The 15,466-nt window shown below is 37.0% G+C and overlaps 1 protein-coding gene across 1 annotated transcript in view; it reads left to right on the forward strand.

Moving 5' to 3' along the window:
• Nucleotides 1-290: 290 nt before the first annotated feature.
• The window catches only part of NRAP (nebulin-related anchoring protein), a 52,067-nt gene continuing 36,891 nt past the window's right edge, over nucleotides 291-15,466 (forward strand). Inside the window, exons 1-11 of the mRNA XM_010140270.1 lie at nucleotides 291-362; nucleotides 626-720; nucleotides 1,411-1,498; nucleotides 4,594-4,698; nucleotides 5,218-5,322; nucleotides 5,971-6,078; nucleotides 6,961-7,065; nucleotides 7,632-7,739; nucleotides 9,216-9,320; nucleotides 11,861-11,965; nucleotides 13,823-13,939. Coding sequence (XP_010138572.1) covers nucleotides 291-362; nucleotides 626-720; nucleotides 1,411-1,498; nucleotides 4,594-4,698; nucleotides 5,218-5,322; nucleotides 5,971-6,078; nucleotides 6,961-7,065; nucleotides 7,632-7,739; nucleotides 9,216-9,320; nucleotides 11,861-11,965; nucleotides 13,823-13,939 — 1,113 coding nt within the window. The remainder of the gene's footprint in view (nucleotides 363-625; nucleotides 721-1,410; nucleotides 1,499-4,593; nucleotides 4,699-5,217; nucleotides 5,323-5,970; nucleotides 6,079-6,960; nucleotides 7,066-7,631; nucleotides 7,740-9,215; nucleotides 9,321-11,860; nucleotides 11,966-13,822; nucleotides 13,940-15,466) is intronic.

Consider the following 15,466-nt stretch of genomic DNA (forward strand, 5'->3'; position numbering starts at 1 on the left):
CTATTTAGAGAAAGATATTGCTACCCTCCCTTACGCACTGACACAGTTGCCAAAATAACCCCTCTTACTAACTGGCAGCTTTAAAAGCCAGCCTGCAGCTGACTTTGAAACAGAAGGTCAGCAAACGGAGCAACAGACTTCAATTTGGAGCTTTAATGGGAGCCATTGACCACAGCTAAAGGCCCTGACTGGAGTGTCTAGAGTGTGCTTTGCACAGGCCAAAAAGTCACTTTCATACTCTTTGAACCTTTTGTATAAACCTATATATTTTTCACTCTGTGGATTTCAAGATGAATGTGCAGCCGTGTGCTAGATGTGGCTATGGGGTTTACCCTGCTGAGAAGATTAACTGTATAGATCAGGTCAGTTCTCTTTCTTTATTATTTTGGACTATAATAAATGTACGGATTGGCACTTTTAACACAGTGCAAGTCTCTTGGTTCCAAAAATTCTGTACTCTTAACTGGATTCAGAACTGAAATGAGTTAATAATAGGCCTATATTTGAAGAATTCTTCAAATTTGTGAAATGCATGTGAAGGATCGATATTGAGATTTAAAACTCAACAGAATAATAATGAAATATAAATCATGTCCTTTTGGTTTGTGTTTTGTGGTATTTCCAGACATGGCATAAAGCCTGTTTTCACTGTGAAGTATGCAAGATGATGTTAACAGTAAACAACTTTGTCAGCCATGAGAAAAAGCCTTACTGTCAAGCGTAAGTGTGTTTCCTTTAATTTGATTTTAAAGCAAAGGTTTAAAATGACAAGTAATTTTAATGCAATAGAAGACCACCGTTTGGACTCAGCCTGGTCCCATGTGTGATGTATTGAAATTATGTATTGTTAGTGCCTTCGTGCGTGTCATTGCATTTATGTGAATCACAAATGATGAGAAACTCTTGATACTACATTTAAAGCTTCCTGATTTGTCCAGTTGATACCAAATTAAGTTCCATTTCAGTATTGCGGGAAGAAGATAAACCCAACCATAAAATTCTGTGCGTTCCAAATCAGCAGTTAAGAGTTAACAAGGCTGAGCCAATCATCAGGAAAATGTATAAAATGCAGATTTTGGTTTGTTCTAGGAAGTTTTTATTTTATAATGATCAATTCCTGTCAAATTTGTCAGTAGAAAAAGGAGAGATGACAGTTGTTTTTTATTCTATTATTCTCTTTTGTTATTAGAAACGCAGCATTGATATGACGATCATTAAATTTAATTTTGCTCTAGGCACCTACTCTATACAATAATAACTTGAATGTAATCTGAGATCTGAGTGTGAGTGGGGGAAAAGTTATGTATAGAGGGGTGGTGGTTGGTATTGTGTTTTTGAGCGCTCAGAGAGAACCTTTCTGGTGGGCTGTCTGGTATGTTCCTAATACCCATTTACACTTTCCTTTTTTAGGCACAATCCAAAAAACAATGCGTTCACAGGCATATTTGAGACACCAATAAATATGAATGCAAAAAAACTGTCGGAAATGGTAAGCGAGGTAAGAAGCTTGAGGGCCAAAAGTATTTAGCTTTGATTTGCATTTTGATATAATATTTGTGTCTCGTTTTAAAAATGTAAGTACATATTCTTTACTTAGCCTCCTGTGTTATTTAAGAGCAGTAAGATCTCAGCCCATGTGTGAATAATAATTTTTAAACTGCATTCATTCCTGAGAAAAAAAAAAAGGTTAGATCTGAATTTGCTTCTACATTCAGAAAGAAAAATGGATAGCAGTTTTTCACCTGCTGTATCTGATAATCTGCATGGAAGCATTGTTCACAGAAACTGCCCAGAGCTACGTAAACTTAGTAACTAAATCAGGGGGGTTTACACAGCCGCTGGAAACACGAATGACCTATTTGCTTCATAATCTCTTCTGAAACTGATGCTAAAAGGCACAAAAAAAAAAAATAAATTCTCTCTCAGTGGGATGTAGGCAGAAGTTCTCATAAATGCTTTGTCAGGTATTTCTGGCAAGCCTGAGATGAGAAAACAGGAAGTCCAGGGAGCTTTGCATGGTTTTACTGAAAACGTTTTGCTAATGTGTTCAGGATGGACAAGCTTTCCGTGCCCTCTGAACTGCCTCAGCTCTCTAAGTGCTGCTGTGCCTTGGCACACCTCTAGGGGAGCTCAGAGCCTTCTTTCTTTCCGAACGCCGTTCGTTTCTGCTTGCGTTGTTTTCCTCCCGATACATGTGTTTCAAACGTGCATTTCTAAGAATTTCGTTAAATGAGAAATACAGGGACAGCCAATACTTGACAGCTATCTCACTTCTATGTCTAATACTTGACTGTCATGTCTTTTTATACTCTTCAATAGTACTACTCATTGCATGTCTATATTTAGTAGGCAAACCAATGTGTTTTGGTATGATTAGTCATCACTAAAATAAAAGAATGAAGTTGTATTATGTAGATTATAGCACGCTAAATTCATTCTGATGTTCTGTATTAGCTGTACAAAGTTGATGTACATCAACAGCCTTTATTAGACGCTGCATTTTTTCCTTCTTGTACAGTATTCTTATGCATCAGTTTTTGCAATATCATGGGCAATAACTATTTCAGCAGTGACCGTCTCACTTGCTTTAAACTGCATGTGACAGATCTTGTCAGGAATGAGTTTGGGATTACTGCAAGTTCTATTTCTGGTTTTAGGCCGTGATATAAGACTCTGATACTTCCAGTGCATGTGAATATAAACACCAGACAAATTATAGCTCAAAGATCATTTTCCCTTGTTTTTTACACCTAAAGCACCTTCTGTCCTTTTCAATCACATAATGAGGTTCTGCTCCAGAGAGAAAATTGCTAAGGGTAGTAAAGAAGCTGATTCTGCAGTACTTACTTAGAGGGAGTACTTCTGCAGAAATTTTGAGAGCATGAAAACTTTTTCATTGGCAAATGTATAAAATAATGCTAACTTGGGAAAACCTTTCAATTGCTACTGTAGATTGTGGGGTTTTTTAAGGTAAGATTATTTCTTATGCAGAAAATGTAATGAGTTTCTTCAGTTCTAATACGATGTTCTCACATAAGTTTTATGTTGAGACACTGACTCGGATGCAGAGATAAAAATTCGGCTCACTCCCTTTACACTGGATTTCTATGTGAGCAGTCAAATCATTCATCTCTCCATACCTCTGTACTTAATTTATAAAATGGGAATAATGGTGCATGTGCTCAGTGTTTTTTCTGTCCAGTCAGTTTAGATTTTGCACTCTTCAGGACAGGGACTGTTATTTGTTGCATTTTGTTGCATTTGTTGCAGTTGTGTAATAGAGCTGTGACTTCAGCTGGATTTCTGTGTGATATCTTGATAAAAGTAAAAGAAGGAAAATGGTGACCCAGGACTAAATGTAGGACTCATTTACCTTCACACAGTCGCGATACTTCATGGCCATTGTACAGGGAAATAGAAGAGTAGAATATTGCCCGCCAGGTACCAGGTCTTTCATCTAATGCCACATCAATATGTTCCACTTAAAATTTCTTAGGAATTTCATTCCACATAATTATTTCCCCCCAAAGGGTTATCTAAAGACCAAATCCTTTTCAGAATTCCATGCCAGATTTCAGGTGTAATATGCTGCTCATTTATGTATATGCAACTCCAGTAGTAACAGAAATCTTAGGTAGAAGCTGGGTGTGCATTAGAGAGTACAGTTTTGACCTTAGGGCAAATCTCTTTTCCCTGAAATCTCTTTTGCCAAGAATGGATGGCATGGACAAAGTACTTAGGTAGTCTTTCAATGGCATAGAGTTGCGGCCTCTATAGCCTTTTTGTACATAAACAGGGTGTTAGTGGTGTTGATTTAAAGAGGGAGAAGGGGGAAAAGGTGGAGAGTTTTGCAAGCTCTCAGGAGGTGGTTGATATTTTCTTCTAGGCTGTGGAGATATGTTAGATCAGGTGTGCTTGTCATAGTCCCCTGGTTTCTTCAATCATATCATATATAAATGTGCCTTCTGGGTGAAATAACTGATTGGCACTGGAAGCTAGGCTGGTCTCTATCAGTTGGAGATGGAATACACAGACACAGGCAAACATTATAACTAGAGAAATCATCTGAAACTGAGTTGTGTTGATACTACCACCTGGAAAATTAGTTCTGTGCAGTCCCATTGTTCCTCTGCTGCTCTTACATTGGAGTTGGTGATTTCCACAGTGAGAAAGATGAAGGAACTGACAGCTGAAAGCTAACACAGCAAAAGCCCACATACTAATTCCCTGATCTAATTTGCCCCACAGCTGCCTGTCCAATGGTGTTGGTGTGTGAGAGACAACAAGAAGGGTCGCCTAGTAGGGCCAGAGGTATTTTTGGAAGTAGCCTTCCTTTAGGCTGGTTTAAGGTGTATCCGACATAGCAGGCACTGAAGTGGATTTATTGTGGTGGGAATTGCACTGATTTTGTTGTTTTGTCTTGCATTCGTCTCCTTTTGTTGCTGCAGTTCATGCAGACACCATATCACTGTGGACCAAGAGACTGTTTACCTTGTTTGTCTCTCTTATTCTCCTAAAAGGGGGGTCTGTTAGTCTGTTCTAACAAATTACTACCAAGTGTTTTTTCTTTCTTTCTTTCTTTTTTTTTTTTAGATAAAATATCGAGAGAAGGGTGAACAGTTTGAATCAGTCTTTCAATGGGATGTAAGGTCCAGAGAAATTGAAGCTGCCTATAAAGCCCAACAACTGGCCACCCAGGTAAGAAATATCCCTCAAGTCTCCAAGCCACTAGCCTGCAGGATACCAAGGACTGGCCTTGGCTAGGATTTTACTCACAGCATCTCAGTGCTAAAAGAGCCATTGCTTCTCATTTGGCTGAACTTTTCAAGGCATCATAGCTTGATTATAGCTTAGAACGCAAGAATCAGAAGAGTGTATCTGTGCAGGTAGCTGTTTGGACTGCTGCATGTACAGCCATACTCAATGTGTCTTCTTTCTACTGGCACTGAAGCTTCACAACAAGTGATCTGATTCCCAGAAGTACTTAACTGAGTCTCGCTCCAGGATACTACATCCTGACATCTTGATGTCGGTTCTTATTATACGAGTTCTGCCCTGGCATTCTGAAGGTGTGTGGGGTGTAGACATTGTGTTGTAGGTCTGCAGAGAGTAAATTTCAGTTCCACAGCATTGTTTTCCTTTTTTTTCTGTCAGATCAGCTGTTTGTGTATTAAAACAAGGGTGAAGATTGGTAATTATTTACTTTTTGTTTTGTAGAATGCTTACTATGCTGCTTATGAGGAAGGAAAATCGTGGTACTCAGGAACCATCCCAGATCCTGAGATGGTCAAGATAACACAAGCACAGAAGACTCAGAGTGATGTAAGTGGGCTAATGTGTGGAATAGCTTTATTTTCATATTGTATCATATTCTGAAAACTTAGCAGTGCATCAAAGTCAACCTTTGCTAAGATGTTACCAAAGGAAAGTCTGACATATTCTGTCAATAGCAATATTTAACCATGTAAGTGATTAAAGTCACATAACAGTACTATTGCCCATCCTGGAAATCATGCACTTACATATTTCTGTAGTTGAGGAGCACTTCAGGTACTGACCAATGACATCTGAGGTGACCTGATCTAGCAGGCGGTAGTTTTCCTCAGCAGGTAAGAACTCATGATGGAAAATGTGTCTTATTTTTCGTAGAACAGACCTTTCGTTGACTATGTTTCCGTGACTGATGAAAATCACTTCTGAATTATGACTGTCTATGCCTATACAATAGGTTAGCGACTCAGTCAACATAGCCAATTAACAGTGCATAATTTATGTGAATGGGGAATGTTTTCTGCTGTATGTAGGAAATACGTACTTGTAATATAACAAACTCGTAAGGTGTAAATTCTTTAATTTGTTTGCTTTTAAATAATGTGATACGTACCTTTAGCAAGCAAGGCGCTAAAGGAATCACATTGAACTACAGTGGGTTATTCTGTAACAACAAACCAAAAAATGTTCGTTTTCTAGTTTCAATATACAGAAGAATATGAGCCACGGAGAGGCAAAGGCAGCTTTCCCGCTATGATCACTCCAGGTTATCAGGTTGCTAAGAGAGCTGCCCAGCTAAGCAGTAATGTAAGTCACAGGTTTTTTTTAATTGTATGTTAGACTTCTGAATTTGGAGAATCCTATGTTTAGGTTGTTCATTTTAGACAGTAGGTTCTATGATGGATATTTGTTGTACAGTTAATTCTACAAAATGAGAAAACTTTAACATAATGCAGGAAGCAGGATTAACAAACTACTTGGCTTGGGAAGACAATCATATAAGATAAATGACGATATGTATATTTCCTGAAAGATTACAGCTTTTACTGTAGTTTATTGAAACCTGAAAAAGATTGTGAATCACTCAAAAATGTTTATTTGATTACCTTCATTTTCACTTTATGGTATTATTAATCTATTTATTTACATCTCACAGGTTTTGCTCTTTATTATATGAAATGAATTAGTATTCATTTCTGTATTGTTTGAAATTTAGACGTACAGCTGAATATCTGTAATATCAAATTTAATTCATACACAAGCTACTTTAAATATATGCATGGAAAATTGCTTATTTGTAAAAACAACAGTTCAACTGAAAAAGATCAATTAAAAATAAATCCTGTAGAAATTATTTTAAAGTATTGCATTGTTTTCTGCAAACACTGTCTGCATTGTCATTGCAGTATGATCTTAGTTGAGCCGTTAATGACTCTTCTCATGATACTTTAATCAAATGTGTGGCTTACATAAATCTAGGAACATTTGGAAGTTTGAATATCTGGGTCCATTTCTGTCTGCTTCTGGCATTCACTTTAAGGAAATTGAGTCTTAAATATACTATTAGCCTGACTGTACGGTGGGGTGTCATGACTGCTGTTGCTCATCTTCTCTTGAAGCCTTCTGATAGAAAATGCTTATTTGCTGCTTATTGTTCATAATATGTATTTTATATGTTTTCTCCCTCAGGTAGAGTATAAGCGGGGACATGAAGAGAGCCTTTCAAAGTTCACCTCTGTTGTAGACACTCCAGATATACTTCATGCAAAGGTTGGAGCACAGCTTTCAAGTGATGTAAGTGAAATAAAATAGGTTCACCTGGTTTTGACACTGCAAGTAGCTTTTTGGACATTTATAAGTAATTTAAAAATATGAACATATAGAAAAGTAAAAAAAAAAAAAAAGTATTTTAAAGGCAGACTCATTTTACAATTAAATATTTAATACTTCCAGGTATAAAGACCATATTCAGTTCTAGGCCATTTTAGGGACTACCTGGCTGTCAGAACTGAAGGCAGAGAACTAGTCTGTTCTATACCCAGCAATGGGTGCCATGCAAAGTAAAGAAGGAAGTTGTCTGGCTCTAATTTAAATAGAGTAGACATCTTGCAGGTAACTTTGGTATTTTCTTTAAAAAGAATGAGCCATCCTATACCCCGAATGAGACACAGAGGTCCTGCAGAAAATACGTGATCATGTAGTTAAAGACTACATTGTAAAGATTCAGACTTCATGGTTCATCTTCCTTTTGGCAGATGACAGCCATCTAACGCCTGACTTTGCAACTTTAAGAACTGATTATGTGTGCAGTCAGGATACATTTGATCTAATTGCTTCTGAACTGTCTTGGATTTTTACAGCTGAAATACACAGAAGACTTTGAAGAACAGAAAGGGAAAGGCAGCTTTCCTGCTATGATCACTCCAGCTTATCAAATAGCCAAGAGAGCGAATGAATTAGCCAGTGATGTAAGTGTCCAAAACAGTCCTTCTTTTGGGAAGAAAAGAATAACTTGTCACACAGATTTTGGATTAAAATGTTTACCAGCAGAAATTCCATGAGCGTTGCGAAGCAGTATGCTTCGTAGACAGATTGTCAAGTGATTGACTTTTGCAGGGACAGTTGTTTTTATGCACAAAGAGTAATCTAGGCATTTTATTTGTGGGTCAGCTGGGGTCTTTGATTTCATTCTGCCCCACTTAGTATGAGTTAGAGGGGCCGAAGTGAAGCTCTAATTTACACAGCCACAAGGTCTGGGTGACCTTGTATCAAGGGGCATCTGTGTTTGCAGACCTCTGCTTTGCCGTGACTTTACGTGCTCCCAGTGGATCCTTACAGTTCATTCTCCTATTCCTTCTTTTGTGCTTTTGCGGGAAGTGGCTTTTATCAACACAAGAAACTAGCTTCCTGAATATCAGTCATATATATAAAGTACATACACATACCTACACACGCACAAACACACACGTACATTTGACCTAAGTAAAAGGATTTATAAAATATAGCTTTCTATTCCACTTGGTTTACTCTCCTTGTTGTTTTTTTTTTTTTTTTTTAAATACAAACACTTGGTGTACTACTCTTTATTGGCTTTGTTTTCCTCTCCAAACTTAACAAAACTGCATTCTGTATTCTTTAAAAAACATTGTGAAAGAACATCAGTATTACTCAAAATGTACAGTTAATTGTGTTTTGTCATTGGAGGCTGAAAGGAAAGCTCTTTTTGCTGGAAAAGATAGCATATTGTGCTAACTCAATGGAAGTGAATTTAAGACATTATTAAAAGTAATTGAGGAAAATAAGAGATCTGTAGTTATGAAGACAAAATGAAAAGACTCTAAAACATTTAAATGTATTTGTTTGCCTTTTGTCTGTGGAAAACCATCTGTGACAGCAAACACACTTGGCGATTAAAGGGCAACATCAGGTTACAGGCATTATTTTGACTTGAGCAAAGGTAGTGCAAATCTTGGTCTAAGCTTGGCGGCTGATTGCCTAGAATTCCCTTGATCATTGGGGAATTCACCATCTTTCAGAAATAAGCCCATTAACTAATGGCGTTCAGGTGACCTTTTGATAAAAAATATGCTCTGTGGTAACCATGAATTTACACGACAATCATTCCATTTTTTCATTTTTTTAACCTGCTGGAGCATCGGGGATTATCAACTGACAAGAAGGTGGTACTGAACATGCTGAACTAATGGTCTGGGTTGAAATGGCAAGTCCCACGTTCCTAGTGCATTATTAAAAAGTACACCACTATTTTTGTTTTTGTAGCTTCAAGTGGCATATTTGACTTGTGTGGGTTGGCGGCAATGGGAATTCTGACTATCCTTTGTTGTCAGCATGTGCATGTCGTCGATTATTATTTATTATGCAACATCTGTGTGCCAGACTAAATTCATCTGGATGAGTCTTTTAATTTTCTTTTTTTCTGTTAGGTAAAGTATCATCAAAGATATGAAAAAGAGATCAAGGGAAAAGCCAGCCATACTGCTGGAACAGATGTTACTTTTGCAAGAGAAAATATAGATCAATATGGCCAGGTATGCAACATCTGAGAGATACCCATGTTGATGTTTATCATTACTATGGCTGATGGCTCAGGACTTCAGAAACTGCAGTGAGACCTATTTTCACTTTGCTTTCCTGTATGAGAAAGCGAGATCTCAAAGGAAAACATGGTGTGCCACAGCACCATGCTCTGAATGTGTAATATATTTGACATTGGCACATCCAAGATGAGACTACAAGGTGCATGCACTGTCACTGCATGATCGTTATGGTAGGGTCATTCCAAAAGGTAAGCCTTGCCTTGGAAAATATTATCTGTGTACATGTATACACTATACATTTCTCTTGTGGTGGTGTTATGTAATCACACTGAAATATGTGGAAACTTTCCCATTCCCTGAGAAAGAAGATGTAAATTCAGTTAGGAGAAAAAGTGAAAAGGCTGTGAAATGGTAAAAAGTTAGTAGATAGTTAATTCCCTGCCAGTATTTTCAGAAATCTTAGAAGCTTTGCAGCTCTGAATATTTGCAAATAGCACTGAAGAACATGCATATCTCTTAGATTTCAGCTCTCCTATAGAAGTGGTATTGTGAGTTATAGTTCTTCACTTGTGGAACCAAATAGGCTTTACTTCTGTGTTGGTCTGTGACATTCCTTTTGCTTTTACTTGATTTTTCAGGGTATGCAATTATTCTTGTGGTCTCCCAAAATGCATCCAAAGCTGTATTCCAATTAAGTTAGAGAAATAGTACAGCTAAATAGAACTGAATACAGCTAAAGGGAATTTCAAGGAAATGGAATAGTGGGTTTGTATAAACACATCTGTATGGTTAGTCTTTGTTTTTTCGTCCTGGCTACTCATGGGACCCATATACTTTGGAGAAATGAAGGAATAGGGAATACATTGTCCTAAGACTTTTGGGAGTTTCGTGTTGCTTTACCTCTTCTGTCCAAATCTACATCTTGTAATATGAGAAAAGCAAATCATCCTTGAAGAAGTTGAGTTTAGGCAATGTAGCATTGACACCTTCAATTAGATTCTGTCTTCTGAACTACTACAAGTTTTAGTAAGAATAAACAAGTAAAACGAATTTGAAAAAGCTCTAATTGCATTTTCAAGCACTGGAATGCTGCTATCTTTAGAATTAATTTAAGGTTTTTTTTCTTTGAAAGTATCTTTGAAACTTCAGTCACAGACTTCAAATTTAATTTGAGTTTTAGTCTTCATAGATTGGATTCTGATATTTTTATTCAAAATTAATTAAAATTAATTGAAATTAATGGACGTTTCTGAGCTAAGTGTGATTTAATGGGTGATTAGATTTCTAACTGTTGAGATCATGAATGTACATTATACAGATACATAGATGACATGAGGCAATTTAAGGAATTTTACTGTAAAATTTGTGTGTGATGAACACCTGTTTTGTTCATGTTTAAAGTCTTAGAAGTGGCTAAAATTAATTATCTGGAACTTTGAAAATACAGTTTTGTAATATGAACAATATTAGAAATTACATAAAAAGATATTGAGAAAGTTGGAAGAAAAAGAAAATGGCAAGTTAGTCTGAAGAACCGAGACTCATGAATGGCATTTGTAAAAGCTAACTCAGCTGATTAGTCAAGGATATCTTTTATTTTCTGTGCCTCTTTATAGAATAATTCAGATGCAGTAACTATAGTTACATTATATTGTTCACAAACTTAATATATGACCTATGTTATCATGTGAAATTGGTGGTGCACAAGATGACTTACAATGAATCGTTTTGCACTGAGAAGTCACAAGAGAGTAACCCCAAATATTTATAATCCTTTCTGTCTGTGCCTTAGAGAGCTTTGGGATGGTCATTGTGTATTACCATTTTTAAAAAAGCTCCAGTATTTTTTTGTTTAATTATCAAAAGGCTTTTCAAATTGTCAAACATTTACATGTAAACTTATCTACAGATAGGTTTAAGAGTATGAATCCCTCACAACTGATTTTTTAAATCAAGCCAGTGAAATTTTGTAGTTTTGTTCTCTAAGGAGTTTACCATTTTAATATAAAGAATTCCTCTTCAAAATATATCACTGCACTAGAGAGATAATATTTTTGATCAGCAATGGTATGAGAAATGACCATGGAGAGATCAGGAGATTTCTGTTGTGTCACAGAGGAAAGCTGACCCTACGCTAAACTTGGAAAGTTTAAGCAAATCTCCTGGCTGCCCAAACCATTAGATATTTTTATAGTTTTCCATGGAAACATATATTGACAAAGAGAGGCTAGTAGATACCGTCTCTGTAAGAGCCGAGGTGAGATTAGAAGGTCGTTTATCATTGTATGCTTGAGAGCTTGACCACAGCCAATTGCTACCTAAATTTCTCTTGCAATGCAATACAAATAATCTTACAGGCACAGTTAATTTAATGCATGATTTTATACTTACAGTTTGTAATTTCATTTTTTTCATAAAGAAAAAAAGAAACAATGATCTTTCCCACTAACAAGGAATATGGGGGCTTTGTGAAACCACCCATGGCTCCACCTGCTCATGTATGATGAGTAAACACTCTGAATTTTCTCCAGGATTATATGGATGAGTTTGAAGAACGCAGAGGGAAAGGAAGCTTTCCTGCTATGATCACTCCAGCTTATCAAAATGCCAAGAAAGCAAATGAATTGGCAAGTGATGTAAGTATGAAACCTGAATCAATACCATTCGTAAACAATTAAAAACAGCAGTTTGTCAGGACCGTGCCTGGGAGGAAAATGCTAAAATTACACTTGAGAAGTAAACAACAATGACATTTCACTGCATTGCTGGGAACTGGATGGCTCAGGGGATTAATAATACCCATTAATAGACGGGGACATAGCTCCAACTTGCATGAGGGAGGAGATGGATGTAGCAGCTAATGGGATCCCTACTGTTAGGTTAACCCTCCTGGCAAATCTGCACCTGTATTATTAATGAAACCTTCAACTGCCTTAATCATCCTGTGGACTACACTGGTATTCCCAGTAGTGAATAAATGGAGGATGAATGAGCTGAACTGGTTTTGATATTTTGATGTATCACGCCTCTAGCACAAAGCAAGTCATGTGGAGGAAAATAACCCCAGAGTATGACATTGTCACTTCACAAGACTGAGCTTATTTCTAGGCTGGGCATTTTTAGTTTTGGGTGGTAAACTAAAGAATCAGCAAAAAAAGGTGGTAATGTGTGATTCTTCCATGCAGCCTGTTGATTAAAAAGCTTCAGTCTTATCTGAGGAGACCTTTTCTAGTAGTGACAAAAAATGGATCAGTCTGTAGGTCACTACCCTGTGGCTGCTGTGAAGGGTTCCTGCGAATGACAACCTTTGTAGTGAGGACACCTGTCCCTTATGGGGCTATCTGGGCTTATGGGCTCAGTCTGTTTTCTGGGGAACTGACAGATGGTTGAGTCTTTCAGCTTGCACTACCCTGGACTAGATACTAGCAGTAAACTAAGGTGAAAGGATTAGTTATATTCTGTTACCTGTGCTTATGACAGAGAATATTAAAAAACCTTTAACCTTGTGTGACCAATCCTATTTTGATGACCAACTCAGTGATCCCCTGTTTAAACATGAAATATTTAACCTTTCCAGATAAAGATGGCAGTTTCATAGGTTTACAAAATGCTACGGTCAGTAGTTTCCTTATTAATTTGTAGGCCAAGGGCAATAGTATTTGCACACTAGAGTACTTGACAAGCTGCTTCATATCTTTAAAGCCTGAGAAACTGCGCAGGCTTGGAAAATAAAAACCCCAAACACTTTGTACTTCAGCGCATTTAAAGTAATTTCTTATTTTGTATATCATGAATCTTTTGAAGCAGTAATATAAGATGAAGAGCATAAGCACCTCCTCTTATGCAAGAAATATTGAAATATATTCCCAACAGGGTTTTTGCTGGACAAAGTTTGGCAAAAAGCGGGTATAAGTATTATCTCTCTTCACTCATCTAAGCCCAATTGAAGTCAATAATCTGATGTCTAAATTAAATTAACAGATCCCTTATTTCAATCTTGATTTGGTAGAGAAGTATAATTCCCTTAAAAACATTTTAAGTGCAAAAAGATACAGATTTTTTAAAAAGCTGGTGTCTACAAATGGAAGTTTGCAGAGCACTTGATGACTATCTGTAGTTCTCTGACTAGTCTAAAATTAAACTACAGAGAATTAACTTCAGTAATAGCAGAGCACACAAGCTCCAACCAGTCAGTAGCCAAGAATCTGCTGGTTATTTCTTCAAGCTATGAACAACCAGTACTGTTCAATCTATATAAAAAACAGATTAGAAAAATTGCTGTTTAGTGAAGTGGCTTGACAGGGATTGCTAGGGCTGTGATTTTACATGTGGTTTATTTCAGGAACTAACAACTTGCAGTGTTTCAACTTAGCAAGTTCTATTTGCTTATCACAGCAAGAATAGGAAAATCTTACCCCAACCCATGAAGCTAGTCTAAATAGCAATGGTGAAAAGATAGACATCTGTTTTATAATTTTCCCTCTTCTTTTCAGATAAAATACAAGAAAGATCTTTCCAAGATGAAAGGTGCAGCTCACTTTCACTCCCTAACTGCTGAAGACAACTTAGTCCTTAAACAAGCCCAAAGTGTTAACAAGCTTGTCAGTGAGGTAAGGAGTTGAATCGATCTGTTATCAAGTTTGAGAGCAGCTTGTACAAATATTTGTGGGTAAGGACTACAAATACGAAAAGCTGCTGTTCTTATTACCCCATATGTAACAGAATTTGTGAAGCACAGTAACTGGAGAGAAAGGTGCAAGAACAGATCTTCAGATGCTGTTATCTGGCCTGATCTGTATAAAAACATGGGAAATTAACCCCAGAAGAGTAATTAGAATTCTGGCCACATGAAGAATAGAAATCTGAAAAAAGCTCCTGAATTGTGCTCTTAATGTGCTGTGAAGGTATACTCATAAATGCTCTAGTTTGACTTGGGTATGTACCTTAGGGTGTTTCAAAAAAGATTCTACCAATAATTAAAAAATAAGAGCCAAAATTTGTACCATTCTGTTAATGCAGGTTTCTGTTTTCTGCCATTATGTGAAAGACTCGGAGTTACTGATAATGCAATCTTCTTCTGCTTGGCAAGGGAGGATTGCTAGGGAATTCTTGGTACATTCTGAATTATTAATTTATTTATAGTGTCATATCAGCTATAAAGCTATTAATAAACTTGAGTTTCTAGAACTTCCCCATGGCAGTTTAGAAACTTATACTCTTGAGATGTCAAAGTATAAAACCTTAAATAATGAAAAACCCCTGGATGTACGACTGGAAGGGGCCTCCTGGGCCAATGATTCCTGGCTCCTGCTGGTTTGGTACAGTATCATATAATCCTCTTCTAATTTCTAGCCTACATTTATTCCTGTCCACTTGGTTACTCTTGTGTTTTGTGCCAACATTGACCTTTAGTTTAAAATGTTCTTCTCCCTGCATGATTACTTTCCTGAGATGTTTACAAACGGGTATAATTTTCTTCTCTTTGCCTTTGTTTTCCTAAACTAAGCAAGCCAAATTCTTCTCATTTCTCATAGTCTTTCGCTGCAGCTGTTGCAGGCTGAGTACATGTTCTTTACACAGAAATGACTGCAAGAGTACATAAGTTCTCGATGAGGTCTTGCTGGAACCTGGTACATAGCACATGCGCTTCCCAATGCCTGCTCAAAAGGGCTTCTCTTGCTCATACCTAGGACTGCATTTGCCTCTTTCATGGCTTGTATTACTTGGCATCTCACCATCTTTCTGTGGTCAGCCTACATATGAACAGTTTTCTCTTTCTTAACTTTTTGAGGTGATGAGCTCTTACAGCTAGAATTTTTGTGACTACTCTCTATATCTGTATTAACCTCTACATTGCCGAATTTAGTTCCATTTCTATTACCCCTTTTAATATCCCTCCCAACATTCCTACTTTAGAGTGAAGGTGTTTAATGAAAATATTAAACCAGTTCTATATTAATATTACTCTGAAGAATTCTGCTGGTAAACTTCCCATTGTTCAATCCTTCTTTTTGAAAACCACCCATTGCTTTTTCTGCTTTCATTTGCTCCACCCTTGTTTTTGTTAATTTTCCTCATGGCACTGTCTCATACACTTTGCTGAGGTCCAAGTGGATGAAACTGATTGCATTTCTTTT

The sequence above is a fragment of the Buceros rhinoceros genome, unplaced genomic scaffold (assembly GCF_000710305.1).
Source record: "Buceros rhinoceros silvestris isolate BGI_N320 unplaced genomic scaffold, ASM71030v1 scaffold4410, whole genome shotgun sequence".
Lineage (NCBI taxonomy): Eukaryota > Metazoa > Chordata > Aves > Bucerotiformes > Bucerotidae > Buceros > Buceros rhinoceros.